At 31.6% G+C, this 23781-nt stretch overlaps 2 protein-coding genes, 1 long non-coding RNA gene, 1 other non-coding gene and 1 pseudogene across 6 annotated transcripts; 3 read left to right on the plus strand and 2 right to left on the minus strand.

The window, feature by feature from the left end:
• Positions 1 to 51: 51 nt before the first annotated feature.
• On the plus strand, positions 52 to 124 carry TRNAR-CCU (transfer RNA arginine (anticodon CCU)). The gene has a single exon. It is a non-coding gene; the product is annotated as a tRNA-Arg (tRNA).
• Positions 120 to 1740, plus strand: LOC149519903 (uncharacterized). 3 transcript variants are annotated; one of them, XR_016329392.1, is made up of 5 exons: positions 120 to 252; positions 720 to 795; positions 1130 to 1202; positions 1296 to 1386; positions 1487 to 1740. It is a non-coding gene; the product is annotated as an uncharacterized LOC149519903 (long non-coding RNA). The 3 variants fall into 3 exon arrangements; XR_016329391.1 differs by having other exon boundaries at positions 144 to 314; XR_016329390.1 differs by lacking the exon at positions 120 to 252 and having other exon boundaries at positions 503 to 795.
• A 744-nt stretch (positions 1741 to 2484) lies between these two features.
• LOC111308932 (protein CYPRO4-like) lies at positions 2485 to 5415 on the plus strand. Its single transcript, XM_022907627.2, has 2 exons — positions 2485 to 4227; positions 4855 to 5415. Exons 1-2 carry the CDS (start codon positions 2581 to 2583, stop codon positions 5134 to 5136), a joined length of 1929 nt encoding a protein of 642 aa, XP_022763362.2. The 5' UTR covers positions 2485 to 2580; the 3' UTR covers positions 5137 to 5415.
• Positions 5416 to 8660: 3245 nt separating this feature from the next.
• LOC111308283 (uncharacterized) lies at positions 8661 to 9974 on the minus strand (annotated as a pseudogene).
• A 9758-nt stretch (positions 9975 to 19732) lies between these two features.
• LOC111308039 (ceramide synthase LOH2-like) lies at positions 19733 to 22784 on the minus strand (the record flags this gene model as incomplete). Its single annotated transcript, XM_089751499.1, has 5 exons — positions 19733 to 20057; positions 20879 to 21057; positions 21147 to 21332; positions 22140 to 22179; positions 22628 to 22784. Coding segments are annotated over 5 exons (582 nt in total), but the record flags the coding sequence as incomplete, so codon positions are not given.
• Between the last annotated feature and the right edge of the window lie 997 nt (positions 22785 to 23781).

Below are 23781 nucleotides of genomic sequence, written 5' to 3' on the forward strand. Positions count from 1 at the left end.
AACTTATAGAAAAACATGATAGATGTTTTACTAGTACCTTTTACAACAAAAGCGTCTGTAGCTCAGTGGATAGAGCGTCTGTTTCCTAAGCAGAAAGTCGTAGGTTCGACCCCTACCTGACGCGCAGACAAATGAAAATTTGTTTTTCACATTTTTTGTCCTTTTAGAGCATGCTGGGTGGGATGATGAATCTAAAACCCTAGCTTCCATTTGCAATGGTCTGATTGTTATCTTTGCGGAGCAGAGATGAAGGTATTTGAAATCAATTGCAACACTCTCTCGCTTGCCCTCTTCACCGACGTCACCAACTCCAAGTGCTCCTCCCTTTCCTTCTCTTTGTTTAATGAAGATTTATGCAGTAGTTTCTAATTGTTATTATTTTTGTATCATTCTAAATGTTGGGAAAACTCCAATTTTTTGTTGACAATTCCATCATGCAACCATGAATTCTTAGGGCTTTTTGATTTGGGGAATTTGAGATTTTTCACACCCCATGAAGCTCTTTATTATGGAATTTCTTAGAAAATCCTAAACCCTTTTTAATTCAATGACATTGGGTTATTAACTTGTCAATTGGATACAGAATGCCTTGATACATCACTTGTACGATTCCTGAGTTTTTATTTTTAGCCAACTTTGATCTGCTCCTATTTGATGTCCTGATTCTTTCTTTTTGTGTATAATTTCTCTTATATCACATTAATTGATGATTAGGACAGATTCCAGATGTTTTCCCTATTCTAGCTGCGGCACATAAGACGCTTAATGCCAAGTCATGGGAGTCATTGACTGCAGGTACATTCCATTCTGAGCTTGTTTACAATTACTCATGTTCTAAGCTTGTAATCTTCTTCAAACATTAACGACTCTGTAGTTTATTATCCAATCTTCAGTTATATATTTCACATTTAACAACTGCAAAAAACAACAATTGTTTCTATATTACTGAATCCTTGAAAAGATATGGTATCTCTGGTAATTCAAGCTATGCACTCGCTGGTCGATGTTATGCTTCTCCTGATGAGATGATACTACGTCATATGCATGTTTTGCTTCGGGCTACTCACTGATTTTGTTTTCGACTATATCCTTCCTATTCCATGTTAATGATTTATTAGAATTCTTGTAGATGACAGCTATGGAATGGAAAAGAGATTGATTTAGAGTTGGAAGGAAGAGCAGACTGAGCTCAGATACAAAAGGTTTGTGAACTTGATCTCCCAACTTTGTTTCTCTTATCACCTTTATCCTTCTAGCAGCTGACGATCAACTAATCATCTTCTGTTTTTCTTCAGCTCTACAAAATATCTGGCCTGGAGCTTGGGGCATCCACTCTTGCAGATGCCATAACATGCCGAATTGCTGCTCGGGATGCTTATGAGAATGGTGAGTTGTTTTCTTTATCTTTATACTCCATTGTTTTTCTCGCTTCCTATGCTTCCCTTGTCTCACTAATGGAGATTACTGTTCTGTGATTACAAGGTAGATTCAAGCAGCATTGTTTCTTGGTCAATGGAGCGAAAGAATATGGGAGAGGCAGTTGTGAATACCTGGACTTGAGGTTATGTAATTCTATGTATAAATTTCAGACAAACTATTGTATTTTGTTCTTTATATCATTCTATATTACAGCTTCTCTATATATAAAAATTTGCAAGCTGTTGCCCAAAGTTTTTTTTCTTTTCCCCTAAAAGAAGGAAAATCCAAATTCTTAACTCCTTGTTTTGGGGTTTCTTAAAACGCCATCCATACACGTACCAACGAACAAACGTTTGCGGTTTTCTAACGCGACGAGGTTTTTGTACTATCATCCAACGCGGCTTTTTGCTTCCCCGCCACGTTATATCGACGCTAACCGGTAATATCCGGTGGCTTTGGCGATAGCAAGGTGATATTTATTTTATTAATTTTCCTAATATTAATACCCTTGAATTTTAGTTATATGATATATATAAGTGCTAACCTCTAACTCAATGTCGTCTCAAACAAATTAAAATAAACTTATATATGTTGACAATTGCCATTTTGAAATTGATGATAGCTCTGCTATGCTTTAGGTATTACTATTAATCTCTAATAATATTTTATAAATTTAATATTTGTTGTATATTACAAAAGATAAATAAATACTTACCAACAGTCTTACTTAAGCCAAATAAAGTTAGAATTAATGAGCTTGCTTGATTAATTGACAAGTTAGATGATCCAATACTTCATTATATTCATAATACATATTGTCCTAAGAGAATCATATTAATATTCAAATTCTCTTTTTCACCGATTACTTATTTTTAAGAAAAAAAGGAGAGAGGAATCTAAATCACAAATAGCAAAGATGATAGCAGCAGAAAAAGTAAAAGGAAATGAAAGAGAATATTAAAAAAAAAAAGAAAAAAGAAAACAAGAAAGTGTTAACTGGCAATAGCCGGTGAATGAAGTGGCAAAGTATAGTTTATAAAGGAGTAACCACCTCCACCTTTATCTGTGCAATCGTTAATCATAAGCTCAAACTCCCGAAAGAGTTTGAATATTTGCTCTTTACTCTACCAAATCGTTTCTGCAAATCATTAGAATCTGAAAATGGGCACTTCTCAAAGCCGGGAAGATCGCATTACCGACTCAGATTCCGAAGGAGAATATGAAGAAGAGGAAGAGGAGGAGGAGCAATACGACGACGCTTCTGGCAACTTCCAAAAGACGCAATCTTCTTCTTCTACTTCCTCTTCAGGTACTCACAAAAGCCTCGATGATATCGATGCTAAACTCAAATCCCTAAAACTGAAATATAATTCTCCTCAACAACAGGAAAACCTCAATCTTAAAAACCCAGTAAAGCTTTTCCTTCACATAGGAGGAAACACTCCCAAATCAAAATGGGTAGTTTCTGATAAACTCACTTCTTATGATTTCATCAAGACATCTAAAATCAACGGCGATGATGATGAGGATGGTGATGAATCGGAAGGTGCTGCAGGAAAAGGAGAATCTTGGTGGGTTTTGAAAGTGGGTTCCAAAGTTAGGGCTAGGGTTTCAACTGAAATGCAATTGAAAATGCTTGGGGATCAAAAAAGAGTTGATTTTGTTGATAAAGCTGTTTGGGCCTTGAAGTTTTTAACTGATGCAGATTGTAGGAATTTTGTGACCCAGTTTCAAAATTGTTTGTTTGAGAATGTTTATGGCATGGAAGCTACTGAGGGGAATAAGGTTAAGGTTTATGGGAAGGAGTTTATTGGGTGGGTGAAACCTGAGATAGCAGATGATTCTATGTGGGAAGATGCAGATGATCATAGCTTGGATTCGACTCCGGTGAAAGGGAGTGAAGAATTGATGGAGGAGTTTGAGGAGGCAGCAAATGGGGGTGTTCAGAGTTTGGCGTTAGGTGCGTTGGATAATAGTTTCTTGGTAAATGATTTGGGTGTCCAGGTTTATAGGAACTTTAACCGTGGGATTCATGGGAAGGGTGTTTGTGTTAAGTTTGATGGTGGGAGCTTTAGGAGTGGGGGAAATATGTCAAATTCAACCCCGAAAAAGGCACTGCTAATGAGGGCTGAGACAAATATGATGCTTATGAGTCCGGCCAATGAAGGGAAGCCTAATGCTACTGGGCTTAAGCAGGTTGATATTGAGACTGGGAAGATTGTTACAGAATGGAAGTTTGAGAAGGATGGGACTGATATAACAATGAGAGATATTACCAACGATACCAAAGGATCACAATTGGATCCATCTGAATCTACCTTCTTGGGCTTGGATGATAATAGATTGTGCCAGTGGGATATGAGAGATAGGAAAGGGATGGTGCAGAACATTGACACAAGTGATTCGCCTGTATTGCATTGGACACAAGGCCATCAGTTCTCAAGAGGGACTAATTTTCAGTGCTTTGCTAGTACTGGTGATGGATCAATTGTCGTTGGGTCTCTTGACGGGAAGATCAGGTTGTATTCAAAGACATCAATGAGGCAGGCCAAGACTGCTTTTCCAGGGCTTGGCTCGCCAATTACTCATGTAGATGTTACCTATGATGGGAAGTGGGTGTTGGGCACAACTGATACTTATCTGATCCTCATTTGCACTCTGTTTACCGATAAAGAGGGGAAGACAAAGACTGGATTTAGTGGTAGAATGGGGAATAGAATCCCAGCACCCAGATTATTGAAGTTGACTCCTCTAGATTCACATCTAGCTGGGAACAATAATAAATTTCATGGTGGTCATTTCTCTTGGGTAAGATCAAATACCTTTTATACCTGATGCATTCCTTTATTAATTGTTATCTGCTATCCTTTTTTCACTTTTATTTGGTGGTCTGCTTAACTTTACTTCATGTTTCTTTATGTTTGGATTCTTGTTTAACTTAACTTCATTTGATAATGTGCTTATCCTTTGATGTTTCATGTATTATGTTTAGGTCTATCTGCTTTCTTTTTTATATTCCATTGAGGTTTCTCTATGGCCTGAAAGTTCTTAGATAAAGTCAGCACTGAGAAATTTGTCATAAACTTAAAAACATCTCATTATAATTTCATTCATGTTTGGCGTGATGTTTTTCTTCATTATGACTCTTCTAAATGCATCATATTCGTTGCATTTGTCATTGGCATATTTGTTTTACCTGAAGAGCCTCTGCATGTGTTTTAGAATTTCTGTTGCTTGGTCTAGGCCATCATGCATGCTTTAAGTTGTACAATATCATAGTGTATTTGATTAAATAAAACAAAATTTCTCCATCCTCCTGTGATTCATTGACATTGGATGGTTTAAATGACCATTTGTGCTGTTACATCTTGTAACTTTGATACTACATGACATTAATTTCTTTTGAAACTCACTTGTGTATCACACTCTCTTTAGGTCACTGAGAATGGTAAACAAGAGCGTCACCTAGTTGCAACTGTGGGCAAGTTCAGTGTGATATGGGATTTCCAGCAAGTAAAGAACAGTGCTCATGAATGCTACCGGAATCAGCAGGGCCTCAAGAGCTGTTATTGCTACAAGATTGTATTGAAGGATGAGTCTATTGTAGAGAGTCGTTTCATGCATGACAAGTTTGCTGTCAGTGACTCACCAGAAGCTCCACTAGTTGTGGCAACTCCCATGAAAGTCAGCTCAATCAGTCTCTCTGGCAGAAGATGACCTTGGTTAACACCTTTCTTTAGATGCTTGGACTCCCAGCTGTTTGTACTGCTTCTACTGCATTGTCATGCTTTGTTTCTGTAGTTAAATTTGTCCAATCTTTTCTTCTTTTTTTACCCCCACATCTGTTACTACCGTTTTCTGGTTGCACGCTTGCAAATAGTTACAAGCTTTTATATTTGGTGAAAAAGCTGGGATAGTTGCACATTTCAGAGCGATTCTTGTAAATCTTGTATGAATTTCTTTTGGAGTGAAATTTGTTTTGCTTGATTCACTATAGCCAGGAGGGATTATGATCCATCGCGAAATTATTTGTGCCAGAGGTGCAATTCGGGTCCACAGTAATCTGAGATTTGACTCAAACCTTTTGGGTTAGGTTGGATCAATACCTTTTCTTAATATATAACTTGGGTTGGTCCAACACACTGAATTTTAATCAGATTGGATTCGGCAGGTTAAGAAAGTTGACCTAATTGAGCTTTTTTTGGACCATGAGACCTAATTTTTCAACCAAGGAAAATTACTAAAATATTAGTAATACATAAAAGGGCATCTATTTTAGTTTCACATATTCCTTTAATTTTGATTTTAATAAATCAAAATAATCAAAAAAAAAAAAATAGTTTAATATCATTTCTTAGATTTATTAAAATTAATAGTTATTTCTTCTATCCCGAAATGTTTGGGATGTATTAATTTTCACAGAATTTAAGAAACAAATTGACTTAAATATATTTAATATTAAAATTAATTTTTTTTATAAAATTAAAATTTCATAATTTTTAAAGTCAAAAAGTAAAAAATATATATAAATATAATTTTAAAATATAAAAGTAAGAGTTTTGAATGTTCAAAAAAGAAAAAAAGAAAAAAAGACATAATTTTGAGACACCCCAAAATAAAAAGATAGATAAAAAAAAATGGGACAAAATGAGTAAAAAAATATAAAACTAAAAAAGTTTGATTGTGTAATTTAATTCTTATAGAGAGAGAATGAATCAATTTAAATAGTATAAAAGTAAAAATGTTTGACATATTTTTTTAATTATTAATTTTAATAAATCCAAAAAATAAGAAAGATGAGTAAAAAATTAAAAAATTAATTTAATCACATCCTTTGGATATATTAAAATTAATTGTTAAAAAAATATAATATCTACAAAAAATCAAATTTTAATTCAATTATTTTGTACAATTATTTCTAACGGGTAACATTCAAATTTGGATTTAAAAACCCGTTCTTGAAACAAGCTGTGACTTTTTTATATAAAAAAAAATAAAGAAAATATTTTCCTAATCGGAAATTATTACAATAAAGATGGAAAGAATTAACTGAACCAGATCATCACAAACAAAAAGCAATGATTGATATTTGACAACGTGAGTGAGAAACTAACCTAAAACCCCCGACTTTATGATTAAGCATGGATAGTTGAATGGCAGTTTCAATGCAAAATTCATGGAAATATTTTAGCCTATACCGGACAAATTTTTTCACCCTGACTTAAGTAATTATAGATTTGCGATTTACTTGTAATGTCAAATCAAATCTCAGTCAAAATCGGTTGGGTTCGTCCATCAAGAAATTGGTCTCATCCAAATTGTAATCCTAATTTCCGAGGGAGACAGTAGATCATTAAACAAATCAATCCCAAATTCCCCAATACCAAGATGTTTGAGATTCCTTCTCTCTGTCTTCAATCTTCAAGTTCAATTCATTTATGATATTCATCTTACTTAGGGTCGACAATATTTTTTTTTTCTATTTCTATATATTTTGTTCCAAACAACAACAGGTTGATCAAGTGGAAACCACCAACTCCTCCTTCGGCTTAGCCAATGCCTGGGCCATGCTACTCTTTTTAGATATGTACAATCACAAAATAGAAAGAAAGAAAAAAAAAAAAACCTTTATCAAATAAATTGGCTCTTATGGTAATTCAACAGTCTTGAAATAGCAATTTTTGCTAAATAAAAGTCAATAATATTCCCCTATATACATTAGGTCCTTTTGTAAAATTTAATCATGGTAAGTTATAGTAACTTTTGAAAATTTACTTTTTTTTAAAATTTTTGTATTTACATACTTCCTACGTTTCAAAATATTTGTTATCTATTAATATTCAAGAAATTTAAAATCTTTTTATTTTAATATATTTAATATTAAATTTTAAATTTTTTAATAAAATTAAAATTTCATGATTTTTAATGTAAAAATAAAAAATCATAAATTATAATTTTAAATTATAAAAAAATAGTTTTAGATTAAAAAAAAAAGAAATAGGACATAATTTTAGGACATCTTAAAAAAATTGAAAAAAAAAAAAGAGTATAATTATTAGTATCATTGTATTATTTCATTTATAAATTAATTGATTTATCCATGAACTAAATAGATTTCGCATTTGAATTTGACGAATAATAATAATACTGTCTGTCACGGAATAAAAAAATTTGGAACAAATTTGATAAGACAAATAACGTGACTCTTTTAAGAAATTTATATATTTTCCTTTAAAATGTCATAAATTTCAATCTCTCCCTTTTTTTTTTTAATTATCTCAAAATTATATCTTTTTTATATATCTTAATTTTTTTTTATTTTTATGTTAAAAATCATAAAACTTTAATTTTATAAAAAAATTTAAAATTTAATATTAAATTTATTAAAATCAAAATTTTTTTTAAACTCTATGAAAATTAATACATGACAAAAATTTTGGAATTAAGAGAATATTCTTTTTTTTTTCCAGAAAAAACCTTGATTTGGAAAGAAAATTCAAGTTTTCATGATAACATCAGGATTAGAGCAAGTCGGGAGAAGCATTACGCTTCCCCAGTCAGGAGATGAAGGATTAAATTAGAAATTTAAAAAATAGTAACAAGCGTGTGAAGCAATCGAATTTGTTGCCCTTTAAAATCAATAAAAAAATCAACAACATATACTTGACCTCACACTGCATTAGCACCTTTTATTTAAGTTATTTTCGGGGGTTCTGTCGCTTTCTCTCTCTATCACGTTTTAAGGTTAACTCATTAACATATTTGAGATAATCTCCACTCCAACTCGTCCATCATCATTCTCTCTTTCTCTAATGGCAACCGATTTTTTTTTAGTAACTTTTTATCAGCACGTGACGAATTGAGCCTATGTCTAATGTGTGATTAAAATCTTATCAATTTTTTTTTTTTTTACTTATATTGGAGTTTGGACAAAAGTTGCACATGTCAAATTAGATCCTTTTGAGGGTCCCAACTCTCACCTGGGAGAAGCGAAACTCCCTTTGTGCTGCTTTCGTTAGGTGAAATGAAACTGAAGTTTCCTATCCAATCACATCACGGATTGTGGGTTCCGAGTCGTCTTTCAATTCAGTACTACTGAGTTTTCCTAGCAGCCAAACAAAACGAACCAAATACTCTTTTACAATTTGCAGCGTTATTCCCATGGACATGAGTGTGAAAAAGCCAAAACCAGCATAATTTAGAACCCAAAAAAAGCTAAAATCTGGAGGAGTTTCACATCATATTGTAATGATTAATCATGAATTTTATCAAATGAAGAGACGTTACAATCTTACGCTAATCAATTATCATCATAAAAAATTTCATCGATCACCTTCATTGAACTCTTTCTTGCAACTAATAAAATGAGAAAGAGCCTATGGAAGAAATTCTAATTATAGACACCCTCTGAAAAGAAAGAAAATCAACTTTCCAGTTAGATGCTGGAAGCCATGGGGTAGAAATAAAAACAACAGCAGATTCGTAACAGCTGCGCCGATCAAACTGATTAAGAACTATTAGCATTCCCGGTAGTAGTAGCAGAATCTGACGAATTGTTGTCCCTTCCAAAATCTGTCATCATATCATCCACTGTTGAATCTCATCTTCGCTTATTCCATCCCAAAACTCAGTCCCGAATCCCATTTCCGTGTCCCTTTCCATGCTCACATGATTTCTCTCACTCTCTTGTTGCAAATTTAACGAGTTATTATTAATTTCTTGATTAAACACAATGGCAGTTGTTGGTGTTGGTGTAGCTGTTCCTGTTGCTGCTGCTGCTGCTGCGGCTGCAGCTGGTGGTGGTGGTGGTGTTACATTGGCATTGCTATTGCTATCAGGAAATGGGAAGTTAAGTTTAGCCCTTGGTCCACGGAATTCGATAGCTGCTTTATCGTAAGCGCGAGCTGCTTCCTCCGCCGTGTTGAACGTTCCAAGCCAGACCCTTGTGGCGCGGTTCGGATCTCGAATCTCCGCGGCCCATTTGCCCCATGGCCTTTGCCTAACTCCCCTGTAGTTTCTCTTTACTCGTTTAGTTTTGGAAGTAGTGCCACTTTTTTGTTCTTGCTGACTTGGCGGGAAAAGATTGCACCCCAAACAGCCGTCAAATTTGCACACGTGGCACTTATCTAGAACTTCACTCGCTTGGAATACCATGTTCCCACAATCAGCGTCTAACCCAGCATTAACAGTAGAAGAAGAACCCCCAGGGGCACCAAAATCGATAGGAAAATCAAAGGCCGCGGCGGTGGAGGAGGAGGAGGAGGGGATGGAACCGGTGATGACGTTTTTGAGTGCGGAGACCATGACGGAGATTTCTTGTTCAGGAGAAAGACGACGAAGCGGTGGTGGCGGCGAAGACATTGACGGCGGAGTAGGGCTAAGTCCCTGCCTTTTCAGGTACCTCTGCATAAGCGTGGTAGGCACTTGCTGTGAATCTTGAGAAATTTTGAAGTCTCTGACTTTTGGCTCTGTCTTTGGTTCGCTTGAGTTTCCGTTTGTTTTGGCTCTGTCTTTGGTTCGCTTGAGTTTCCGTTTGTTTTGGGACAGAAAAGAGAGTAAAGAAGCATTTTATACGAAGACTTGCCAGGATGCGAACGTGGCATGCCAGCTGGGAACACCGTTAATACACGGGGTGAGAAGATTTTAGTGAGACACGTTCGTGGCAGATGACGTTATTAATAACAGTTACAAAGAATATACACGCGGGGATTTTGGACGGAAAATTAAAGGAAAAACAGAGAGCGTCGTTCAGCATTAAAGGATTGAAAAAGTGAAGGACAATGTGAATATTACCGCTGCGTGAAACAAAGGCCTAGTGACATGGCCTTGGCGGTTATACTTGTCAGTTTCTTCTTTCATCATAGTGCCCTTTTTAATTTTCTCTTTATTTCTTTCCTATTTCTTTTTTTTTTTTTTTGACTAGGTAAAATATTCAACCAAAATTAAAAATTTATTTTTTAAATTAAAAAATTTTAGGCTATATTTTAACATTTTTTACACTTATCATTAATCTATTTGTACTTCATTTAAATACATGATAGAAAAAACTCTAACTATTATTCTATGATTTCATTCTTCTCAGCACGAATTCAAAGTAGCCTTTAGTATATTATGTCATCAATCATCTTATTTTTTCTGCAAAAAAAAAAAAAAAAAAATCTTTGATGCATTTAAATTTGATTTTTATTCTGGCATATAAGCTAGTTTATGATCAATAATGTTGAATGAGTAGATGCAATTTGTTTCAAAAAATGTCTAGGTTTAACAAAATTTGTAAGTACAGAACATTAAATTTTAATTTTACGAGAATTTATTTCTTAAAAAATGAATGAATCATTTGCATTAAATTTAAAATATACAAACTTTCTCAAAAAGTCAACTTGTAACTTCTTTGAAAATTTTCTTACAGGTTAACGTTTAGATCATATAAATAAATTTATTTTTGAAACATTAAATTAATTAATTTTTTTTAGAATATATCATGTATTCTTAAATATTTTTGAAAATGCTTTGTTCTCTTACTTTTTTTTTTAGTAAAGATAGACTTTTTAATATCAATGTTGAAGGTAATTGGCACAAAATGAAACTTTCCAACCTTCACGAATCTTTCTTTTTTCTTGGGAAGGGGAGATGAATCCATGCATTTCATTAATTTGGGAAGCTTTTCAACTTCATAAATTGTCTTACAGTGTAATGCAATTATACCCAATCGGGAATTTTGTAAAGATATACCCAGAAGAAATTACAGAAAGTTGGAAACTGGCAACAGGCTGTAGCAAGTCAATATCAGGGCTGCGAAAGCGATGGTTCAAATCTTGGTAGAGGCAGTGGACGGTGAAACATGCAAAACGCTGCGTTTAGAACGTAGGAGGGGGATTCGATGGTGGCAGCAAGATTTTGTTTTTATCTGAGATTAACAACATGTGAAAATAATTATTTAATTTAATTATAATTTAATAAAAAAAGGTTAACTGATAAAGTAAAGAGTTAAGATCTCTGGGAGAGAAAATTAGATCTATCCCAAATTTGAAATACTTTTAATCCTATTATCAAAAATAAATAAATAAAATATGATTTCAACGAATTTAATTATTAATTATTCTTACCATTAATAACCAGAATAAGTAGACAGATAGGAATATATTATTAGTATGAGTTCAAATTTGGTTTAGTCATTGACAAATGCAAATGGTGTTCTCGAAATAAATAAAAAAAAAAATTAGAGAATAAATTTTCTTTAAATACCTTCATTTTTTTAATATTTAAAAAATAAAAAAAATTTCCAGAACCCCAAATTTTTTTTTTGAAATTTATTTTATTGATAAAATTAATAAAATCCATTCACAGTATTATATATATTAATTATAAATCATCACTCTTAAAAAAAAAATCTTGATTCATCAATTTAGGTCGTGATTATAAATGTTAGTTTAGTACTTTATTTTAATGGAGATTTTTAATTTCTAATGTTATTAGTTTTTAACATTGGTCGACACTTGATAGCTTACCAATAAAGGAAATTTTGAATTTTAACAAATAAAATCATAGGAACATAGATACTTTGTCTTAAAAACATACATAGATGCAGAATTAATTTCAATAGCCCAATCAATCTTGGACAGCAAGGCTTGTATTAGGATCGTTGTCTGGTACCATGCTAAAAATTAGAAGTAATCAATTCGACGTCACCATTAATCATATCAATAGGAGGAGGGCTGGGCAGAGAATCATGCTAATCAAAACAACAGAGATACACGTCTATAATATTTTGATGTAGTGTTGGCGTTGCCATTGTTGACAATTTCATTTCAATGCCATCGTATCGATGGATATGTTTTAATTATATCAAAATGTAATATATTTAAAAATAAAATTTTATATCATATTTGATATAATATAATATTAATTAATTTTGTTGATTTTGATTAATTTTGTAAATTTTAATAGATGGTCAATATATTAATATAAAATGTGTTTTGTAATTTTTAGCTTATTTTTTGTTATTTTATTATTTTTAATCTAATAAAAATAAAATTAATTGATAAAATAATTTTTAGAAGTTAAATTTTCTTTATTTTTTACTGTAACTTATTTTCTTTTATAGTATATTTTTTCAAATTAAAGTTCACAAGTATTTCAATATCTTTCAATAAAATAATTATATTCCTTTTCTAAAATTTAAAAATCATAAAGTAAATTTTTTTTTTCATCTCTTTGTTTTTATTTTAGTATTTATATGAAAAAGAAAAATATTCATTTAAATATTATATAATTCATTTAAAAATATCATAACATTTAAAAATCAAATATTAATTTTGCGAGAATTTAACTTTTAAAGAAAATGAATGAACTACTTACATTAAATCTCAAACATTAAAACTTTCTCAAAAAGTCTACTTGTAACTTTATTGAAAATTTTCTTACCGATCACCGTTAAGATCATATAAATATATTCATTTTTGAAACATTGACTTAATTTTTTTAGAATATATCATGTGTTCTTAAATATTTTGAGAATGTTTTGTTTTCTTAATTTTTTTTAGTGAAGATAGTCTTTGTTTATATCAATGTTGAAGGCAATTGGCACAAAATGAAACTTTCCAGCCTTCATGAATTTTGTGGGGGAGGAATCCGTGCATTTCATTATTTTGGGAAGCTTTTCAACTTCATAAATTGTCTTACAGTGTAATGCAATTATGCTAAGAAATGGCAAAGTGTTAAGAGTATACAGTTCATGACAGTTTACGATCATCGCAGAGGACAGCAACCATTTACACGGCGCCGACCAGGTGCCCTATACGTTGGAAGGTTTAAGAATAAAGAGCCAAAACAGAAGAGAAAGAAGAACGCACATCACTGTTTTCCATTGACAGGGGAGACACAGCTGGCAATGCGAGGGACCAAACCCAACCGTCAGAGCTCAAAAGGACCAAACACAGACAAAGGGGCCCCCCCTCCCCCTTTCCCTTCGATCTCTTTGACAAATTCAAGTACTTCAATTAAAGAAAAGGAATTGGATTTAAAGAAAAAAAAACAAAAAAAGGGAGAAAAGTCAGTTGCCCAAGTCAAAAAAAAAAAAGAAATGGATGAAAAGTTGGCTGCCCAAGTCGCCACATCCCATAAGAAATTAAGGAAAGTTGAAACAGGTTGTCTCTGTATCAAAGAACAAGACAATCTGTGGGCTGCGGAACCGATGGTTTAAATCTTGGTCCAGGCCGTGGACGGTGAAACATGCAAAACGCTGCGTTTAGAACGTAGGTGGGGATAAGAAGGTAGCAGCAAGATTTTGTTTTTATGCGAGACTAATAACATGTGAAAATAATTATTTAATTTAATTAAAAATTAATAAAAATAAGTTCAACTGATAAAGTAAAGAGTCTTAAGATCTCTTGGAGAGAAAATTAGATCTAACCAAAATTTCAAATACTCTTAATCCTATTATCAAAAATAAATAAAAAAAATGTGATTAATATGCCAAAAAGATAAAATATGATTTCAAGGAATTTAATTATTAATTATTCTTACTAGTAACAACCAGAATAAGTATACAGATGGGAATATATTAATAGTGTGAGCTCACATTTGCTTAGATCACTTGCAGATGCAAACCTGTTCCAAAAATTAAAAAATAAAAAATAATTAGAGGAAAATTTTTCTTTAAATAATTTAGAATTTTATTTTTTGAACATTCAAAAAATTAAAATACTAGAAATTTTAAAGAAAATTTTTTTTTGGAAACCTTAAAAAATAATTTAGATATTTTTTTATTGATAAAATTGATAAATTCATCGATAATATTTTTTATATATTATAAATAGATACTCTTAAAAAACAATTTAAATTTGCAACTGATTTAATTCATGATAATAAATTTTAGTTTAGTAATTTATTTTAATGGTAGTTTCTAATTAATGGTGGTATTAATTTTTAACATTGGTTGACATTTGATTACTTACCAATAAACGAAATTTTGAATTTTAACGAATAAAATCATAGGAACATAGATACTTTGTCTTAAAAACATACATAGATGCAGAATTAATTTCAATAGTCCAATCAATCTTCGACGGTAACTCTATACTAGGATCCTTCTCCGGTAGTTTAACAATAGTAATTAATCAACTTTTTTTTTTGTTGGGTACCATGCTAAAAATTAGACATAATAAATTCGACGTCACAATTGCCTTTACTGTTCGGAGCCAAAGATCAACTGTATTGTAGCAGTTATTATTTCCGACAAAAAAGAAAAGGATCTATGTATAAAGATTTTCAATTAAATATTTATAAAAGTTAAAATCAAGTTTTTCTTGTTTCGTTTTTGCTGAGGAAGATGAAAGATTGTCGTCAACCATCATAATATTATCATAGTAAAAAGGTCCAAATTTTGTAGATGTATATGAAAGAATATGTTTTTGGTCCATCTTTTCTACAAGTAAGTCTATTTTATCTTCTATATTATTCATTTTTACAAACAATTTAGTGAAAAAAAAAAAAAGAAGATCAAACAAGCCATTTACAGCTCTACTTATAAAAATATTATTAGATTCAGACTTAGGATCTATATGCAAACTATGATTATAAATTTGATATCTACAAATACAATTATTTTTGAAGTTGATTCAATGTTTATGGTGCTTAAGACTAGTGTGATTTTGTATAGGTTACTCAAAGTCAGTCAACAAAAAGCATACAAAGCCAATGAATACCAGCAAATTACCACAGATTCACGATATGAGCTTTAAAACAAAGAATAAATAATAAAAAACAAGAGTAGATATAAAGACTTTGTTTATAAAATAGAGTACAAGATAGATCGATAAGCTGAAATATTACAAACATTTTTACAAACCTAGAGCTCTGATACCATTTTAGTGTTCAAAACTGAATCTAAACCTTTATAAAGGTTTAGATTATCTTCAAGCTATTGAAACCCTTTATGAAGAATATAAATGATTTTTTCAAAAATATAGTTATCATTACATGCTTAACTATGACACAACTAGTGTTAGTAGGAAGCAGATAATGATATGATAGAAGATAATTTTAAAATTCTTGCTACTAACCTAGTAGTAAAGAATGAGCCAGTTTCATCCAATGAAACCACATCAGATGATTTTTCTAGTTCTGACGATCAATCAGATCCAAAATCTCAAAACCTTATTTTTCAACAAGAGGATAAAGGTAAAAGAAAAGCATAAGAAATATCTAACTTAGATATGGACGATTTCTTCTTTTCCTGATTATTTACATTCTCATGAAGAATTAGCTCAACATAAATCTCACCTAAAAAAGGATGAGATAAAACAAACTTCAAAATCTAGCCAAACCAGTCAGATTAAATCAAAAATCCCTATAATTGATTCATTAAACAAACGAACAATTGCACATAAAGGTATAATCGAGCCAAGTCGAGCCGATACAATGAGAATCTCGAGCTCGAGCTCGACTCCCAACTCGAGGCTCGATATTCAGTTCGAACTCGATCGAGTTTCATTTTTTTAGCTCGAGCTCGATTCGTGATCGAAATTCAGCTATTCGAACTCGCTCGATTAAGCTTGATTAATATGTTAAAATAAGTTTGATTTTTATATTCGATAAAAGTTCGATTATTTGTGCTCGAACTCGAATTCGATATATTTTATTAATTAAAATAATAAAAAAATTAAATATAAAAGCTCGATTAAGCTCGTGAGCTACTCGAGTCGAGTATAAAAATACTCGAACTCGATTCGATCGATAAGTCAAGCTACTCGAGCTCGAGCTCAACTCGATAATAATCGAATCGAATTCAAGTTTTATTCTAATTGAACCCGAGTAACTTGCGAGTACTAATGTATCATTTACACCCTTAGTTGCACAAGGTGTCACTTATTTAGATCTAACCCGTGTTCCTGTCAAAGACTATGAAAAAAATCATAGATGATTGGGCATAATCTATGTCTATTGTTGTCACAGGTTACAATGATAAGTGGAACGAAAAAAGATTTCTTAATTAGAAATGATCTCTATATAAATGTTTTCAAAAGGAAAAAAAAATATAATTTATGTTATTTTACATTAAATGGAGGATAGTTAAGCATGGGAGAGATAAGAGAAAAGGAAGGAGTAAAAAGAGATGACTGAAAGAAAGGCCTCATCTAGCTAATTACAATAAAGGCTTAATAGACGAAAACATGAACAGTAACTATGTACAGTTGCCTTTATAGTATACAGTAAAATTTTTATCTACAGTACTATTACAGTGACTTTCTATAGTAGTTTTGGTAGCAGATCTCTATCTGTTATATGTTACAGTGACTGCTACAGGACTTTTGTCGGGAACAGTAACTATTATAATAGTAGCTGGTTTTTAGCTCTGAACATTTTTATCTTTTTATGTCGACAGCATGGATCAGCTAATTCCTACTTAAAATTTTTACAGGATATTTTGGGTTAGAATTATCCTTCCATTGTATTATCCAAATTTTGTAGTTCAACACCATCTTCATCCAGGGTTTGGTGTGAATGTGGAAAAGTGGATCTGAATTGATTCCACATTTTTCATCCGTCTTGATACTGATATAGCATCTCTGTAGGATGATCAATATATTTCATTTTAAAAAGTCTTTCCAGAAGTTGGATTGCCTCTGGTTAAGTTTGGAATGGTGCTTGAAAGGTAGCATAATAAATTATTGTAAAAATCCTTCGTCCATTCGTTTGTATGATAGCTTTTAGGAAATTATCTCTGGTGGCCAGTTGAAGGAGATATGAGGCTTTTTTTCATTATTTTGATTCTTGTTTGGAATTGGTATTATGCTGGATTAGAATATTTTGAAACAATCTTGTTTAGTGTTTCAAGAATTTCCAAGGCTTCTGTTGTTGGGTTTAACATAAAGCCAGAAAGGACTTTTTTCATTTTTCAAATTTGATAAGGTTGAAAAAATCTCTCTCGCTGGTAACAACCAAGAAAACTAGTAATGGTGAAATGTATGTAAAAGAAATAATGGCTGTTGTTTACAGCTTTATGAAAATGATATTTTATAAAAGTTGGAAAATCTTTAATTAAATTAAAATATAAGTTTTGTACAAGGATTAGACCAACTATTTCAAGGTCGATGTTGGTTACATCAAAAGGTTCATTATTTAGACAAAATTTAATTTTTGAAATACGATCCCCAGTGGTAGTAATATGAATATATAAAGAGTAATAATGTTCAGAAAGTTTTTTTTATCAACAGTTTTTTTGTTGTCTGAGTAATTGAAAGATTTATTTATTGGAACAGTTTCTTGGTTAGGAAGACTGCAACTTTTTCGAACAAAAAAATTCTCTTGAGCTTGTTTAGCTAAAGAGAATTATAATTTTCAAAATATTCACATAAATTCAAGAAATTGTTTATTTCTTGAACACTGTACTAATTTTCTTCCAAAGCAAAGAAATCAATATCTTACTGTTTTAGCATATTAGTGGAAAGAAGGCTTTGGAAAGCTGTTTCTTTAAACTTCTAAATTTCATCAACATGTTTGACTAAGAATTCAGCTAATTTGATCGTCCCTTTTCGAAAGCTAGATTTATTTTTTGAGAGATGGGATTTCCAAATATTGTTTAGCAAATTATAGACTCATGGTTCAAGTCCAGGGTTATAAAAATCTTTAATCTCTGGATTAAAGAGTTTTATTTTTTCTAGCAGTTGTTTTGCTGAAAAAACTATTTCAAAGTAACTCATAGGAGTCCATACATTTGGATCTTGAGTAAATTGAGAGAGTTCTGGTTGAATCCTCAAAAGAGATGGCATAAATGGTGGTATAAAATTTTCGAGTTGATGAAAAAATAATCTTTGATTAGGATCATTGTAAAAACCAAATCTTGGGTTAGGATTTGTACGAAAACATGGAATCTTGGAGAAAAATGAGTAGAGGAAGAAAAAGAGGATTTTTTACCTATTTTCTATTTTATGGTTCTCCATTCTCCTGGGTCATGGACAGGTTGTTTTCCTCGATCCATGTTGTCTACTTAGATAATCTGCAATGAGGTTTTTGTCTCCATTGATGAATTTCACTTGAAAATTATATTGGCAAAGAAAATTATACCATGTAATTCGCTTGAAATTTTTAGAGAGCTTTCTATTTTAAGGAAATCTCTTACTACTGGGTTATCTGTTCTGATAACAAATATCTTAGGGGCTAACTAGATGTGAAATCGCTGTACATAATTTTTTATGGCTAACAATTCTTTTTCATAAATAATGTAGTTTATTTCGTTTGGTTTAAATTTATCGAAATTATATCCACATATCAATTCATCCTTTTGATGAAGATTTTTTACTTTGAGGACACATCTCCAATATTCTTCATTGGCATCTATCGCTAATATTAGTAGATCTCCCTATTTAGGCAAATAAACTTTAGGAATATAAGTTAGCTCTGATTTGATTTGTTTAATAATATTAGAGTCTGTTGTTGTCCAGACAAAATCATTGTCTTTGCGTAATTTATGCAAAAGAAGACTTTCTTTTTTAGAAAGATTTTAAAAAAATTTTCTACCATAATTTAATATACCTAAAAATTGTGGAAGTTGTTTAATATTATCCAGTTCTTCTGAAAACTCATTGATCTTCAAGATGATATGATCCTACAATGTTAATCCATTAGCAGATAGATTAAGACTAAAAAATTTAATTTTTGTTTTTTCAAGTTCAACCTTTTTAGGACTTAAAATAATATCATATAAAATAAATTCTTGAGCAATAATATTCATGTGTTTTCTGTGCTCATATAATGTAGAAGAAAAAATAAGTATATCATCAATATATACACAATAAAATTATTTATGTTTACTGAAAATAATATCCATCCAACGCTGAAAATTTTATGATGCATTGCATAAACCAAAAGACATAACAGTCCATTAGAAATTACCTGTTGGTGCACTAAAAGTAGTTAAAAGTTTATATTCAGTTTTGGGTATGATTTGCCAAAAACCAAACTTACGTCAAAAATATTTTGATGTAGTGTTAGTGCAGGTATTACTTTACTCAAGCAATTAAATTTGAAAAAAAAAAGTTTTTTAAATTTATTCTTTATTTTACTTAAGCATAAGTCTATTTAAAAATGTCATTCCTCGTCGAGAAGGAATCTACACAAACACACACAATAAAAAAAAAGGCTGTATCCAATCTAACATCAAATACAGGCAATGCTCCCTCCCAAAGATGCCACATTGTTGAAGAAATTTCATCAAAAGTTTTTTTTTTTTTTTTTTTGCTTTTTTAAGATTAAAGTAGAGAAGAAAAATGTAGAAAGTGATTGAGTATAGGATTGTTACTGTTTTTTTGGACCAAAATGAAAACAAAAAAGTCGTTCCTGTTTCCCTTTATGATGACTAACGCCAAAACACGAGTTTATCCAGTGAAAACAATTATACAGTAATTTGCCTATTATTTATACAGTAAAAACGAAATCAAGACGTATGCTTGATAATCCTACGTCCTCATCTGTAGCCCCAGAAGAATCAATCAATAATTGAAACCAACAGAGAATTCTTACCCAAATTAATGACCAATTGAGTGCAGAGACAAACCTACAACAAGTGATCTCCTCAGGGCGCCACCAAGAACAAAAAAATTTTACGAAATCTTCTGTCTAATCATCATCCTCAGAATCTGAATTTCAACAAAGAGAATCAAGTCAGCAACACATTCAGAAGAAATAAAAATGATTCTCAGGTAACAAAGAGGAGAAGATTTTAAAATTGTGCATTGGGAGTGTATGTATAAAGAATTTGCAAATTAGACAAACTGAATTTGAGAATTCTAATTTTATAATTCAAAGAGTTTTTATATTATTTACTTATTTTACAAGCCTACATCATTTTACACAAATATCACAAGTTTTCCTTGATATCAACTCTGCGTCTTCGGAGACAATTGGGAGTATGGACAAGCTGACAACAAAGGATGCAAAATCAAGTGCCATGTTTCCTTCTTATTGATTTAGTGTCAAACTATTGTATGCATGCCTTATGATTCTTTTATCATATTAAAGAAGCAATAAGATAAAAACTGCATGTAGCCACTACCACGAAATTAGAGGAGAACTAGTAGTTTGATCATTTTTACTTTCTTCTACATTGAAACTTAATGATGTGACCACATGCATTTAGTATAGCAGGTGTACTTTCGAATGTTGTTATTCTATTTTATGGAGCAACAAATAATCAATATTTCTGTCAGGTGCTCTAAAAACTGACTTGATACTGAAAATTTTTAAATTCCAACACTGTCATGCATCTGCCCTGCTCATTGCGTCTATGACTTATGTTTAGAGGAGAGAAGTTTGAACAATTTTGGATAATAAAAGACAACAGCAAAGAGAAGCTTTTACGATTTTCAAGGAATAAAAAGATAAAGGTGCAGACATCCCCAAATATCATAAAACAAGAGGCAAGTTGATTTTTCTGCTTTTATTTTGAAAAAAGGCTTACCAGATCTAATGTCTTCTCCAACTTTTCCTCTATTTTTCAATTGTCTCATGATCATTGAGCAAATGAGAACCCACCAGTAGACATGGAACACAAGTAGCATCAGCAACATGGTATTGAAAACATAGAACAGGGATGTGGGATATGATTCTGAAAGATTTAAGAACTCCCGAACATCATAGCTGTTAGAGGCCAACCACAAGAGTAGACAAGTGATCATTCAGTTTGCAGGTAATGTAGTGAAACCAAATTATTAACCATAAGGGCAAACTTTGAACTTTTGATGACCCAAAATGGAAAGAATATTAGACGTAGCAAGAGCCAAGAGAAGGCAAATAATCCAAAGCACACACTAGCAGCAAGCTCCCTTTCAGAATATTTGAAAACTTTAGCCGCTTCCATAAACACATCACTTGCATCATGTGGGGTAAGTATAATTGAACCAATGCGGAAAAAGCTGTAAACAAGCAAATTATAATCTTCTTCTCACTTGGATATCTACAAGTTAATTTAATTTATCAAACCAACTTTTACAAAGAAAAGCTATGTTCTTCCCTCACAAGAATTCTATTAAATGCTCCTCAATTCCGATGTAAACATCTACTCCAAAAACTTGCAAGCCATAGATTTCATTGATCTCAGTCAACAATTAGATAATGGCAACTCCATTACTAAAATCAGATGCTAAGGGTATGAATGTTATCACAGCAATGAGGAACATAATACTGGCAGAGTGAAAAATGCCTGCATTTTTACCATGAGTTGATGAAAAAATGAACATATCACATAATTTTTAAAAGATGGCATAAACTTTCTTCTTACAGTATCAAATAGCAAAGCTGCCATGAGCAGTTTTTGTCAAAAACTGCTAATGATCCAAAGGATAGCAATATACCACAATTTTTAAACCATAAGAGTATAATAGTGGCATTTACTTATGGCGGCTTGCTGAAAGTAAACTCAAAGAAAGACAAATTATGTAGCACATTGAACTAGAGATCTAAAATATATGCATACAGAAAGCAAACGAATTTTAGACCATATGTACGACTAAAAGATAATAATAAAATTTTCAAAAATGAAAACAAAAAAAAACAAACAAGGAATACTAAAATCCCGTTGCAATCTGGAGATAGATGGTCCAATGATGAGATTCCTGAAGTTGCCAAGAGATAAGCAATAAAGATTACCGAAAGAATATTTGCCTCTTTTATGTGGTAATGACTGGGATTTTGGTGCATTTCAACAGAAATGGGTAAGTTACCTTGAAATGTATGAGTATCCAATCAGGATAATAGTAATTATTGTTAGGTATTACCATAGTTCTGATATCATTTGTTAGAAATTCAACACACACATGCAGTACTTATACACAAAATAACAAGCTTAAATAAAAAATAAGAATTCAAATATATTCGTTTCGGCTCAACTCAAAATGACTTACTCTAAATCCAATCCATTAACAAATAAATATTTACAATTGTAAGACTTTTAAAATGAAAAAAGCTTCACAAAACTCTTTACTCAAAGTTTAATTCAAAATTCAATTACATCATTTTAATAGTCTACTCACTTAACTATTCTATTAGTGTTTAACTAACTGGAGCTACCAAATTAAAAATCAAAATATCTTATTTATAAGAGTGAAACTCTTATAATTTTATTAAACTCTCGATATAAGATAAAAACAGACTCAAAAATCATTAATTTTTTACGTGCGATTATTAGATTTAAGATAAATCCTAACAATTACATGACGAGACATCATCACAGCAAAATCCTTCCTTCGAGTCTCCAAAGTAAGGAGTGCGGCAATGCTATAGATGTAGAACCCACATTGGCACATGTAGAAAAGGCTTAAGGGAAGCCTGAACCAAAAAATGAAAGAAGTTAGATTTAAAATAGGTTGTCAGCAGGGATAACAAACCCTAACCTCCCACATGCAGGACCCAGTAATTAAAGAAATAGGGATTTAAAGAGAAAAGGACAAAACACATTGGGGTATGTATCAAAGGAAGCGACGTAAATTTCAACAAAATATTGATAATGCAGATTTATTCTTGAACGTAGAAAAAATATCCCATGAGAAATTGTTTTCCGTCAATATGTTGACTAGCAAGATACTTCCGTGACAGGACTGATGCATTCACTCGAAGGAACAAAAACATTTAAACCAACACCAATGAAAAGTAAAAGATCAAATCAAAGCACAATAAAAAAAGTGAACAAACTTGTTTGTAGATGATATGTATGAGTTTAACTCAGGCTTATCTACTGATAGTGAAAGACAAAAGGTTAAGATTAGTATAATCAGACGGGAGGACAAGGGCGCTAAAAACAAACAAGAACAGCAACAACGAAAACAACAATAATCAGATATTCGATGCAAATTTGCTTTCAAATACATTAATCCAAGTATGAGTATGCATTCACCATTACAAAATGGTGCACATGAATGAGTACCGTCTTTTCTACAAACTTGTCTGCAATTAATTTCAAATGAAGGAAAAAAAGGATAATTTGGAGACATAAAATGCACAGATTTCATATATGAAAAAAAAAAAAAAAAAAAAAAAAACCCAAACAAGGAAAACTGTTGATCTGAATTTAAAAAAAAGGAAAGTAAGACAGGAAACAATTTGTTTCCTTTCGAGCGCAGATACATTCCTTCATCCAAAGATAGGAGAGTAGTTTCAAAGCATTTCAACTACTAAAGAAATTAACAATAATAAATTCAGCCATCATTTCTTAAAGAATAATTATAAACAAGAGAAGAGCCTTTCATGCAATGTCAATTTAGAGATCAGAAATATAGAGCACTAGCATTGAACAAAAGGAGCAGTAACTTTGTCAGTTATATTTGTCAGTTACTTCTTTCATCGTAGTTCCCTTTTTAATTTTCTCTT

The sequence above is a fragment of the Durio zibethinus genome, chromosome 2 (genome assembly GCF_047325235.1).
Source record: "Durio zibethinus cultivar Kanyao isolate XHJ-2024 chromosome 2, ASM4732523v1, whole genome shotgun sequence".
Taxonomy (NCBI): Eukaryota; Viridiplantae; Streptophyta; class Magnoliopsida; order Malvales; family Malvaceae; genus Durio; species Durio zibethinus.